This window comes from Rattus rattus, chromosome 5, assembly GCF_011064425.1.
Source record: "Rattus rattus isolate New Zealand chromosome 5, Rrattus_CSIRO_v1, whole genome shotgun sequence".
NCBI lineage: Eukaryota > Metazoa > Chordata > Mammalia > Rodentia > Muridae > Rattus > Rattus rattus.
Window position 1 is genome coordinate 67,589,573 of NC_046158.1, and position 13,293 is coordinate 67,602,865.

The 13,293-nt window shown below is 54.3% G+C and overlaps 1 protein-coding gene across 2 annotated transcripts in view; it reads right to left on the minus strand.

Annotated features, from left to right (window-relative positions):
• Positions 1 to 858: 858 nt before the first annotated feature.
• Positions 859 to 13,293, minus strand: part of Cd82 (CD82 molecule) — a 43,754-nt gene continuing 31,319 nt past the window's right edge. For both annotated transcript variants that reach the window (XM_032903762.1, XM_032903761.1), the window contains exons 5-9: positions 11,253 to 11,377; positions 11,063 to 11,137; positions 3,587 to 3,688; positions 1,997 to 2,503; positions 859 to 1,702 (exon numbers count right to left, since the gene is read on the minus strand). In XM_032903762.1, the coding sequence (XP_032759653.1) occupies positions 2,138 to 2,503; positions 3,587 to 3,688; positions 11,063 to 11,137; positions 11,253 to 11,377 (668 nt within the window). In that variant the 3' untranslated portion in view covers positions 859 to 1,702; positions 1,997 to 2,137. The remainder of the gene's footprint in view (positions 1,703 to 1,996; positions 2,504 to 3,586; positions 3,689 to 11,062; positions 11,138 to 11,252; positions 11,378 to 13,293) is intronic.

The window sequence follows — 13,293 nt, forward strand, 5'->3', positions numbered from 1 at the left end:
GAGCAGGCTCTCTGGCTGAGTTCTATTCATTCTTAACCTCTTTGGCTCACACCGTGGCTCAGTCTCACCAGATCCTGTTAATCTAAATCAACTCAACTCAGGAATCACTCCTTGATTTGCACGAATGCAGACTCCTTGTGTCCTCCAGCTCTGCAGCCTCAGTCCCACCTCAGCCCCAGCCCAGTCCCAGCCCCCTCCCACACTGCTCTTGAGCTCTGGAGTTTGCATCTTCTTAGGTGTCCCCACTGACTGAGAGTAAACAAGAACCATTGATTCCCCGGGCTCCGAAAATGGGGCAGCAGCGCCCCCTGGTGGGTACTGTTGAAGCATACTCCTCCACAGCCTAGAGAGCCACTCACTAGGAGGGAAGGAAGGCCTTCCCAGTCCTCCAGGGCCCCACAGGGGAGTGGGGGAAGTACCCACTGGCCGTCCCTCCCATCCTCTGTCTGCTCCTGTGTGGGTACTTCCATCACGTCATGTAGCTCTGAGTTCTCCTGGGCTAAGTGTGCAGAGGCCGTGAGGGATAGTCCATGTCAAAAAGCCCTAAGTCTGCACATTCTACTGGCCTTGCCTATTATGAAAAAGTTTCCTTCTGTGAGTCTTAACAGAAACCTGATGTTCCAGAAAGAAGCCACGCAGACTGTGGCTTCCTGGCTCTCTACAGCCCCCTTCTAAGCACCTGTACCCAGGTCTCTGAGGAGGAAGGACAGCGAGTATGAACTGGCATCAGCTGTAACAAGGAACCCAATGTCATGCTTTGAGGTTCATCGAATGGCTCCCTGCTGTCACCCCACATCCTCTCCACCCCCACCCACACATCCTCTCCACCCCATAGTTCAGGACACGACCTCTTCAGGCTGGATTGTTACAAATCCTCCTTTAATAGTTGATTTCAGAGATGAGCATATGGAAACCCTCCCCCACCCTGCAAGGCACAGCCTCACCCACCCTTAGCCCAGGGGACAGGGGACAGCTGCCAAGAAATACCAGTCCAGATCCTCCTTCTCTTGTCCAGACAACTCAGGGTCTTATGCCAGACCTGAGGGACCCATGCCCCTAAGCTGTCAGGTCCCTCACCAAGGAAAAGCTCACTGGAGGCTACCTGGGCCAGTCCCCCAGGCAGCCTCTCCGTTCAGTTCCCTGCTGAACTGAGCTTGGGGGGAGTATTCCAAGTGTGTACAAGAACTGCCTACCCTGTCTCCCACAGAAACATCGAAAACCCATAAAGAAAGTGTCACAGTGGGGAAACCACTAACCTTTCCTGTGGCCTTTCCCTGGGCAGCCATGGGTGCTAGCCCACCCTCCCTGGTTTTTAATATTATATTGTTATAATATGACTTCAGGGTGGGGACCCAGCTATCCTGTGTACAGTAATACTGGGAGCCATTTCAAGCTGTTAAAAATATTCCAGGCAGTAGGAGGAAGAGCTACAGGACAGTAAGGGCCCCATATTGGTGGCAGAAAGGCAGGGAGAAGGACCCAGGCCCAGAAAGTTCCTACAACCTTCCCAGGGTGGGCCAGAGGCCTCAGTAGTAGATGGAGCACGGCTCATGTGGGAAAGCTGTAGAGGCCCTGTGGGAGACTGAGGGTGGAGAAACACAGGACAGTGGGGACGTCAGCAGCCTCAGTACTTGGGGACCTTGCTGTAATCTTCAGAATGAATGTACCGGCACAGACATATGGACAGGAACAACCCCAGCAGCTGTGAAGGACAAATCAAAGTCAGAATGGCCAGCCCAGGTCCCAGAACCCTGCCATCCAGCTCTACCCTGGGCTCCAGTTACAACCATCCTGACAAGACAGGCAGGCTGCTAAATGAGGCCCAGAGAGGGACAGTGTCCAATCTGACATCACACAGCCAGCCAGACTGAAGTCAGGGCAGCTCTAGAAGCACATGGACCACTCAGCTCACAGGATAGCAGCAATGCAAGGTCAGTGGGGGAGGGGTATGTGGGAACCCAGGGGAAGGAAGGCTGAGTAGGAGGGAGGGACAGACCTCAATGACAGCAACACCGGCACACACGCCCAGAAGGATGCCGAAGTTCTCCTGTAGCCATGCCTGAGCCTTCTCCATGCACCCCTGTGGAAAGATCACGTCAGCCACTACCCAGCTGCAGCGAGCCTGCCCAGGATGGTCTCATGAGGAGACCCCATGCACCTGTAGAGGAAGGTGTGAGCAGACTGGAAGGAGGGATCTAACAAGGAAGTAGGCCTGAGTGACAGCCCGGACACATTCAGGAGCTGGACCACCTGCCTCTCTGAGAGTGGTAGAGTCCAGCTCCCGGCTGCCAGCCCCACATACCTCCGGGTGCACAGGCCAGTCCTCAGGCCTGTTTTCACTCGCGGTGCTGTTGTCGGACTCGCAGAACCCTTTCTTCACAATGAGCTGGTTGTCCTCCTCCTTCATCTTCTCACAGGAGCATGGGTAAGTGGTCTTGGTAGAGTTCATGAGCACCGGGTTATCTGTCCAGTTGGAGGGGCTGACCCAGCCACAGCACTTCACCTGTGCAGTGGGGACAGGTTGCTTGACCAGCCACTCAGCCTGTCCTAAGCAGCCCACCTCCAGGTGGAGACTCAGGCTGGCCACTTCCGTGCCCCACTGGGGTGCAGTAGATGCCCATCACCCACGGTCTGAACTCCAGTGCTGTGCATCAGAAGGGACTTCGAGAGGCCGCTGAGACACAGCAAGAACTACTACACAGCAGAGAGCCAGTGGAAGACTCAGAAGCCGTTAGCAATGCACAGAGGGGAGGAGGCGAGCTCGAGTGAAAGGCTAGTCAGCATGTATACAGAATGCATGCAGGGCTGTCTGTCAGGTGGCAAAGGCTGAGCGCGGGGCTCTGGGGTCAGGTGCTGGGTTCAAACCTCAGCTCTGCCACTTCAAGGTGAGCTGAGCTTTCCACAAATGAAGACTAGGAACTAAGGTCCCTAACAGGATGAGGCAGACAGTGTGCCACATGGGTCCAGAGAGCCCAGGGACAGACTGGTCAAGGCCAAGGCTACCTGCCAGTGTTGAGCACCAGCTCTGGGGCAGAGCTGCCTGGTCGCCAAAGTGAGGAACAAGACAACATCAATTCCACTGTTTCCAAAGACAAAATACTCTATCCAGAGGGCAGAAAGGCCTTCTGGGATGGAAGCTAACACTGCTCTCCGTGAGTTCCTTGGGTAATCGAATCACACGTGGGGGTAGGGGTAGGGGGGCATGAGCCATCTCCTGTGCCCAAGCTCTCATCTGCAACAGCCAGAAGGGGGCGCTCTAAGCATGTGTAGGGAAGCTCAGCTCCAAGCTGTTACCCAGCTGCCAAGAGCTCAGACTGAAAGGCAGAAGAGTAGGTACCACAGGCTCTGCCCCAGTGAGTGAACAGGCAAGCCTCACTTGTTCTGTGACGCCAGGAAGGGACAACCTTTCCAGGGCCAACAAAGAAAAGGCAACGCTGTGAGCCCAGGAGCTGTCACCAAGGCTATGCTTAGGGGCCAGGAGCGCTTGTGTCTTGTCTCTAAGAGTAGTAGCACAGCCACATCACCTCACTGTCATCCAGACCTAAAACTGTAGATGAGCCGTCTTGTCACTAACAGCCGTCCTTACCTGCGCCTGCACATAGTCCCAAGCCTCCTCGCGGCTGCTGCTGGCATTGACACTGTAGTTCTGAATAATGTCCATCACCGTGTTCCCCATCTCCTGCTTCAGCTGTAGAGAGAGTGTGAGGGTTGGGGCTGGACTTGAACCTGGGCCTCACAGCTGCTCATGCTCACACACCCTGCCTCCTCCACCCCAGCGCTCCCAGGCTACGCTCATGGCTGCAGAACATCCACCATCCTGGTAATCCCTAGTGCACATTGCTCAGTGCCAACCCTGTCAGCCATGGCCTACCCCTTCACCAGGCATTTTCCCTTTCGATGTGGAAAAGCCTCCTGTGGCCTCCCACAACTTTCAAAAGACATGTCAATGTCTTCTCAGTGACTTACAAGGTCCCATACTGTTTGCCCAGGTCTCCCCGGCCCTGGCTCCCTGTTCTTTAGTGCTGTGCTACATCACACAAGGCCTCTTGCTGCCTCTATCCTGTTCCTGCTGCTCAGAATGCTGTTCCCCTGGATGTGGACGTGGCTAGCTCCTCTGTCAAACTTCGTCTCCTCAGAAAGGCCTGTGGCCTCTCTACAGAAGTGTTTCTCCTACCCCTCTGTCACCATTCCTTGGCCATCCTTGCCCAGGACTAAATGATGGCACCATAGCTCGTTCACTATTTGGGCTTAGGTCTCTTCTCACCTGGGCTCTGGGTGTTGGCTAGGGGGCAGCTAGGTGAGGGTACAGATAATAAACACACTTTCCCCATGGTTAGCTGTCACAGAGGCTGGGCATGAGACCCATCACTTAGGGACAGTGAAAATACGAGGCAGAGAGTGTCAAATTTCTTGTTTTAGTGGAATGGGCTGTGGTCTCTCAGGAAAGCTCCAAGACTGCAGGCAAGCAGCCCAGGAAGTCCAACCAGAAGACCACTTCAGCCTCAGCCATGTGACCAAGCTGGCTTTCCCTAGAGTCAGTGGCACCACATGAGGCTGAGGTCCTCATAACTGTTAGAGGGGGCAGGGTGAAGATCTGTGGGGGCTCTCCATGGCTGCTCTCCATGGCTGCCCTTCATGGCTGCCCTCCCTGGGATTTAATAGTCCATACCCTGACTAACAGTAGTAGTCCCCACCAGCTGGGGAAACGTGTGGTACCTGTTCTCTGAGGGCTTCAGAGAACAGAGGACATGGATGGCCTCACTGCTTCTCACCAACAGCCAACTGTGAGGAGAGGAAAGATCTGCAGCTAGCCCCAGAGCGAGGTGAGACTCACAAAGGTGGGAACATGGCCTCCCCCTCACAGCCTAGACAGGCTGGCCACCATCATCTGCTTACCCATGAGAACCAGAAGGATCACTGTGTACAGGAAAGCCACACACTTGCCTCTCTTCCTGACATAACCATGCTCTCCAGATGCAGGATGATCTTCCTTACTTAGCCTCCCAAGGGAGCCTTGAGCAGTGTATCCAGGACGCTCACCTACTCCAGCTAGGCCAACTATCTGGGCTCCTAGCTACTTCCCTGCTTGGCCTGGGGAGCCAGTGCAGGCCTCTCAGGTCAGCCGAGCTCCTAGCATCATCTTCAAGAATCCTCATGGGCTTGGGTGTGGCTCACTTAGTATACAACTTGCCTAGGTCAACTCGAGGCCAGCCACCAGCCCTGCACACACTGGGCTTGGCAGGACACACCTGTAATCCAGCACCCCACTCAGCGGGTGGGAGGGGGAAAAGTTCAATGTCATCTTTGGTTGTATGGGCATCATGAGACCAGCCTAGACTACACAAGACCCAGACTAAAAGACAAACCCAAAACTACCAAGCAAACAGAAAACAGGCAAAGATAAAGCAAAAAAAAGCATCATCGAGTTCTACAGCTTCCAGATCTTTCCAATGGGCAGCTCAGCAGTGGCTGACTTTCACAGACTGCCCTTACTGAAATATCTCAACTGACCCTCCCACCTGACCTGTGGCCCAGGGACTGGCCCTGTTCCCTTGCCACAGGCCTAGAGAGGCTTGTGAACTTAGCCAAGCCACACAGCCTTGTGCAAGAACTAAAGTTTGAACTTGAGCTTGTCTGCTCCCCAACTCAGATTGCCATCGGCCTGTAAAGTTCCCTCAGCGTTCAACCACATGCCCATCAGAAGAATTTTAACGGGGCCAGAGAAGCTCCCATGGTTTGCACACCCCACAACCGGGCTGTCTGCAGGCATGTCTTGGGTCTGGCTGCCCTGACCATCTGGGCCTAGCTTCTAGTCTCTAGTAAGCAGGAAGTCCCCAGGCCTTGAAGACACATCTCCCCATCACTTCCACATCCGCCTCTGGTAGTAGGTCCCTCTTTTGTAGCCACAGGGCTCTGTATTTTCCCAGTGTAGTTGTCATGGCAGTTGGACTTCCCTACCTCCTCCACAACCCTGTCACAGATACCAACAGGTAAGAGGCCCTGGGTGATTTCCACCAGAGTGGGTGATTCCCACGGAAAGCACTCAGCATCCTGTAGTCCAGGATGTGGCTGACACAGCTAAGGTCAGAGACCCGGGCTGGCACCTGGTTCTGTACAGCCATATATGTGGGTTGACAGGCTCCCTGGGGGACAAGCTTCCTGAAGAGGAAGACCAACAGAGAGTAAAGCCAGCAGTCAGAGCTTTAGAGACTGAGATTCATGGCTGATTAGGGGTCTCTTGTCCCCTTGGTCAGTCCCTGGGATGGTGTCAACTCCACCACCCTCCCCAATTTTTCAAATTATCCCTCCTAGTGAAACCTCAAAGGGCAATATCCCTGGCTCCCATCTTCCCAGGGTATCAGACCAGGCACAGATCATCTGAGAGCTCAGATGACTCCACAGGTCCTACTTTCTAAGAGAGCAAGCCTCCTGGTCACACAGCCAGACAGCAGCAGATTCCATAACCCTGTGGCTCCCAGGGCTCCTGGAGGCCTCTACCTGGTCAGTCCCACCTCACCTGAGGCTGCCCTCCGCCGAAGCCTGCACTGTTCTTTTCCCAGGTTCAGTGCTAAACATTCAGAGTGTGAATGGCCCAGGACCTTCAAGGGCAACACAGCATCCCACTTAAGACTCTTTCTGGGCCTCTCACGGGAAGTGCAGAAGCCCACAGAGGCGAGTCACAGGGTGGGGCCTCTCAATGCCAGCAGCTCTCCACACTATCTCCTTGGTAACGGTACCCTTAAGCCCTAGCTTAAGTATTTCCTGGACCAAAGATGGCTGGTGTCCTCTGTCTTCCTTTCTGCAGTCCCTCCTCAGTTTCTGCAGGGCAGTGAAGTCTACTCTAATGTGTCAGAAGAGTCAAGCATTGCTCCCTAGGGTCCCACTGAAGATGCTGCCTGGTACTCCTCGAAGGGCTTTCAAGAAATGAGGCTCTCCACCTGGGGCCACGGGCGGGGCCTGTCACTTCTAATCGGCACCCGAGTGATTCTAGAAGCCCGCTGCTCCACTCTGCAGGAGTGTATCATGCACCCAGCCACCACAGGCGGACATTCAGCTCGTAGCCCTGTGCAGAGCACAGGGGCTCTAGAGCTCTTGGCTCCCTGGAGAAACTCCACCCACATCTCTATGACCCTGGGCAACCAACAGCCAGCTGCCTTCTCCCTTCACAGCTGGGAAGAAAGGGCCATCTGTCCTATAGCTGAGACATTCCCTCCCAAAGGAGCAGACCACTCACAGGGAAGGATTTTGTCTCTGGGAGCCTGGTCTACCACCTCTGCCACACAGGCCTGAGCACACTCGTGACTTCAGGCTTCCTTAACACCATCTCTGAAACAATCTGCCCTCACACAACCTCCACGTGAAGCCCTTTGGCCGCAGGCTGTAGCTCTAGGCCCTGCACTCCAACCTAATCCATGTTCTTAATACCTCTGTACATGTTAATGGGAAGCTAGCACACAGCTGTCATTTGAGGTCAAACCAGCATGCCAACAGGGAAGCAGGAGACCTCATTTCTTTCCTGGCTCCCTCACTCCCTGCTGCCCTTCCTAGACATCTACACAGCTCAGAGAGTGTATATAACTTCACCCAAGCCACACAGCAACCAGCATCGGAGCTTGCCAAGGAGCAGGGCCCCTGAAGGCCAGACCTGGTCTCTTTATCCAACACTGGCTGGGTGAAGGCACAGCAGCCAGCAGCCCATGGATGAGGACTGCACCCCGAGTCTGTGACTTCACCCTGAGTCCTGTTCACTCAGCCTATCCTAACACTGACCACGGTGGGTGCAGCTACCCACCATGCTTACCTGTTTACCCCGGCCCAGCAAAGTCTCCACAGCAGTGATGCTTGCTTACCAGCCAAGGGCCTGGGCCTTGCATCCTATACCCACCACTGCCCAGTGTCCACACGGCACTGGGAAAAGGCCTTTGGGGGTTCTGACGCATTCAGATCTTCCAGAGGGACTGGGAAGTCTGAGGATGTGGCTTGGTGACTCAGTGCTTTCCTGGCACACACAGAGCCCTAGCTCTCATCCCCAGATGGAACAAAACTCGGGGGTGGAGGATGAGGGGTGGTAATGACTGTACCCCTAGCACTTGGGAGGGGGCAGTAAGAAATACCCTAAGTTCAAGATCATCTTTGCTGACATAAGAACTCCAAGGCCAGCCTGGACTGAAGGGTCTGGGGTGTGATTATGTGCACTGATTTTCCCAGAGACGCTGTCTACAGGGCACAGGGGGCCCAATGTCCTGTTTGTGGGCCACACTGTCACTGAGTGGCTACAGCTGCTGTCTCAGAGGACATTTCTGCTACAGACACACAAGGGAGAGTGGCCTGAAGCATCCCTCCACAGAAGAGGAAGCTGAGGCAGAAAGAGACTGCTTTGCCTGCCCAGAGTCTCAGAACCAGTTCTGAGTGGGTCTTTGAGGAGTTGCCATCCATCCTCTAGAAGGCTTCTTCCTCTGCCCTGAGAAGCCCTGCCTGCCCATGCCCCCTCCAAGTTGGGCCTCTCTGCAGAAATAAACACCAAGAAATGTTTAGTCTTGTGCTGTGATTTACAAAGTGCCTGGGGGTCGTGGGTTCTGTTTCTTCCAACTCAGGGGTAAAGGGAAAGAACCTCACCAAGCACAGGGGATCCCCCATTCTGTGCAGGAAGGAGCAGGGTGTGGAGCCTGAGGTAGTCGGGTGGCAGAGGAAGCACTGTGGGGCACACAGCACTGGAAAGAGTAAAGGTCTGACTCTCCCGCCAGCCCTATCAGGGGCTGGGGCACCCAGAGGCTTCTCCTGAGCTTCTACCACAGATGAGCAGCGGCAGGCAGAAAGACCCTGGGGAAGTCACTCAGAGGCTGCTGAGTGTGTCACTTTGGCCAAAGTCACTTGGCTCTTGTGAGTTTCTGTTTCTTGAATGGAAAGTGTAAACCTAAAACACGTTATGCTCAAGCTTGGCCCCTAATGTGGGGTTGACGCCAACCCAGAGGGTGGTGTTGTCCTCACCAAGGGATGATGGCTCCACTAGGGCTGGGGGTGGCTCTGATCCCCTGCAAAGACCACCAGCTTCCTACCTAATGACATTGCCATGTACCCTGACTGGGTCCCCAGAAAAGCCACAAGGGAGAAATGAGTACCTGACCCTACACCCTGCTGGGTAAGGAGTTTCCCTCCCCTAACCACAGGCTTCCTGCCTGACATCCAGGCAAGCTTCCTTTCATCTAGTAACTCCATCATTTCCTCTTTTGCCTTGGCCACCTGGAGGCTCAGGGCTCAGGTCAGGTTCAGCTACCATGGCGGCTCTGCTCCCGGAGCAGGCTCTCTTCTCACTCACTTTGATTGCAGCTCATGCTGGGAGCCAGCCCAGCTCACCTGGAGAACAGGCTGGGTGTGCGTTACAAACCAAAGTAGACTGAGGGAAGGAACCACTGCAGTGAGTGTCTTATCAGCAGGACCAATAAACCAGGATGCCTGGGCTCCCATCCTGCCTCTGCTGCTCACTGGCTGTGTGAACATAGGTAAATTGTTTAACTTCTCTGTGCTTCAGCGCCCACATCTGAAAATAAGATTCCTCTCTGATCTCCTGCATGGTTTCAAGAAATGACCAAACTCGGTGTGTGACTAGCACAGCACCAGCCTCCTCAGTTCTTCCAAGGGCTGGCTGATGTCGGACCAGAGTCTTAGTTTCCGAGAGGAGCCTATGGCTACACAAGCCAGCCCCATTCTGTATGGCAGATGGGAGAGAGGCCCCAGGGCTCATCTGGGCCCCAGTGGGCCTCTGAAGGCAGCAGGGGAGCCTGGGCCTCCCTGACTCTTCCACTAGCAATAAGAAGGCCTGAGTATGATCCTGCCTCTCACATGACTGGGCTGGTGACTGTCGATGCCATGGGTGTGATGGGTGAGCACTGAGCTTGGTCTATGGCCTGTGTGTGGACCCAGCAGCAGAGACACTGGTGTCTGGGTGACTATGACCAATGTTCTTTCTCAGCATCCACTTCTTGGACATGCTGGCATACGCCTTCAATCCCAGCATTTAGGAAGCAGAGGTGGGTGGATCCCTGAGTTCTCAGCCAGCCTAGGCTACAAAGTGAGCCCCTGTCTCAATAAAAAGCATTTGTTCTTGTCCACATGGAACTCACCCTGCAAGGCTACTGTCCAGAGCTCACGTGTGTGAAGCTTCTAGAAGGTGCCACACAGCAGGTGCTCGGACCTGAGCAGTGGGCAGTCATAGTTCCCAACAGCCAGTCTGAAGGCTCCGTGCTAAGCTTTCTCAAGTGCCTTCGTGATCCTTCCCTGGCAAGAAGAAGGCTATCTGAGCAAAGTGATGACTCTGGCTGGCACTGCCCTTGCTTCTGGCCACAGCAGTGCAGATGTTCTGCTTGGTGCTGTGGTAGCCATCCTGTGACCACGAGGGGCCATGCTATGGAAACTCCATCCCAGTGGGAGGGCTGACCAGACTCCAGGCTTCTACAGGAGGCTTATGGGGGAACCAGCATCAGACATCCTTTGACCTTAAGCTACAGTAAGTCTGACTTTTCCATCCTGAGAGCTGAACACTGCTCTGCTTACAAAGGACTAACATCTGTACCATCAGGTTCTTCCCTGGGCTCATCTGTGGCACATTCGACATACACTCAAGAGCTTTAATGACGAAAAATGCCTCGCATGGATCAGATGCTCACTGAGCCATGTACTGGTGTTCCCCAGAGTCCCTGTTTACTGAGGGTAAGGCAGGTTCAGAGAGGGAAGTGGTCAGTCTAAGGCCACACAGCATTCTGATTTCCATCTCAAGCTCTAACCCTCCCTTTACTGGTCCCACTTTCAATTACAGGTGCCACCAAGACCCAACAAACACACTACCATACACACCAGGGGCAGAGGGCCAACCCTGCCCCGCCCCTCACTAGGGGAGACAAGTCTGGCTGGCCACTCTCACTACCTCAAACACCTTGGTGTCCTTGTGCAGAAGACTTCCCATGACCTCCTAGGCTGTCTGTGACGACTGAGTGGCTTCCTGCCTGCCCCAAGGATCCTGCCTTAGAGGACCTCACCTGCTGGAAGCAGGAAGAAGGGTGCTTACCTTGTCAGCATTGAAGTAGAAGAGGACCCCTACAGTCACCTGTGCGATAAGAATCAGCAGAAGGAAGACGAAGTACTGGGGACAAAGAAGTACAGAGTTAGCTATGAGCCTTCAGGTGTCTGCACCCATCCCAGGAAGAACTCCCTACCCTGGAGACCTGGGTTAGCACAGGTTCAGGGCCCTGACTCACCAGACCCAGCAGGCAGCGGACTTCGTTGACAGCACCAATACAGCCCAGGAAGCCCATCAGCATGGTGATGGCGCCCACACCAATGAAGACGTATGCCCCCACCTGCAGCGAGCTGGATGAGGTTTCTAAAGATAAAGAAGGATAATGTGCCCAGTGAGCCATGTACTGCAGGACAAAGGCCGTCTGGCTCCAGGTCTACTGCCTGACTCCCCAGAGCTAGGGTTGGGGCAGCCATGTTCCTACCCTTGCCCTGTCCTGGGTGCTCCCTCCCCTCCAGCCTAGGGCTCTTCTTTCCCCTTTTGTTCTCTACACCTCATGTCTGATTTTCCCTGAGACTGAATGCAAGAGGGTGGGGCTGGGGTTGTATTTCCTAAGGTGCCCTGCAAGCCAGGCCTGACGTCAGGAGGAGGTGTGGGTTAAGAGGCAGTCACCACAGAGGTTCTGTTGAGGGCCCCGAAGACCTACAGGTACCCACGCTAGCCAGGGACTGGGGCGGGGAGAGGCTGTGGGGTGGGTAAATGTCAGCTGGTGCAGGATCTCGTGTACTTTAGGTAGCAGAAGCTACAGCAGGTGCAAAGGCGAGAGGGAGGAAAGTTTGGAAGACTGAGCCTGTGGAGAAAGGGAGACCCACCAGGGAATGGCACTGGGGGGGCTGGGCAGACCACATAAGGGAAGGTAGGGACTGTGGTCAGAAGGTGGAGGGCAATAGTAATAAAGGACGATTTGTATCTTGTTTTGTGTTTTGAGATGGACTCTCTCTTATGTAGCCCTGGCTGTCCTGGGACTCACCATGTAGACCAGGCTAGGCTCCAACTCACAGAGCTCATCCTGCCTCTGCCATGCTCACCAAAACTAGGGGACTCTTTCTTTTTTGTTTTTGTTTTGTTTTGTTTTGTTTTGTTTTATGTTTGAGAGAAAGTTTTCTTACAGCCTAAGCTAGATTAAACTAGCTCGGTTTAATTCTAAGTGCTGGCATGCACTAGACCCTCTCAGGGATCCAGTTCTTAAATGGCCTTTGGGGCCAAGCTCTGCTGGAGCGGAAATGAATCCTTCATGTGTTTCCCAGGGATGAGGCAAGCCAGGGTCAGCTTGGGCCCTCCAGCGGGGGTGACTTGGTCATTTTCACTGCTTGCTCACCAAGATGGTGGCTGTGGGGTGAGGTGGGGTGGGCTGTGTCCTTGGATAGGCACAGATGGGAGGTGACTGACAGGAGGCCCTGTTCCAGAGCTCAGGGAAACCCAGGGCCACCTTCCTTGCTGCCAGGCTCTCTGGCACTGTCCCGCTCTGCTCAGCGCACTCCTGGAGCTGAGCTCCTCACGCTGGCCTCACATTCTGGGGATAAGAGAGATGAGGTGAGGCCAGATGCTCCAGTGCCATACACCAGCCCCCAGTGAGGCCCTTGGACTAAAGCCTTTTACACACTCCAGCACTCTCTGAAGTCATATCCAGGTCTCCCTTGGAGCTTTCCTGAAGCTTAGGGAGGCTGCGGTGCAGGGAACCTGATCTGTGAGACCCCAAGACCTGCTGTCCCCAGGACAAGGCCTCAGGATGCTTGAATCTGTCACTGATTAGTACCTGTCCTAGGGAGTCCCCTGTACTGTCCACAGCAGCAGAGGGTATCTGACTTAGCCAGCAGGGAAACAAGAAGGTAGAAAGCAGGCCACAGAAACTGAAGGGGCCCTAGGCAGGTGACCAAGTTCTGTCAGCCTGCCATGACCAGTGGCAAGTCACTTCCTCCTTCCTCGTCTGGAAAATGGGACTTTGTACAGCGTCTCACAGTACTGCACAACTCACCCAGAGCAGTCCTAAAAGCTTCACATGGAGATGAGAGATTCTTTCTGGTGTACTTGTTTGAGGCAGGGTCTCATGTAGCTCAGGCTAGCCTCAAACTTTCTCTGTAGCAGAGGATAGTCTCGAACTTCTGATCATCCTGTCTCTAACTCCCAAATGCTGAGAGTACGGGTGTGTGACTTCTGTGCCCCACACAGAAGTGAGACTCCATGGTTTCAGTCTCATGAGGAACACTGTGGTCATCTCTATT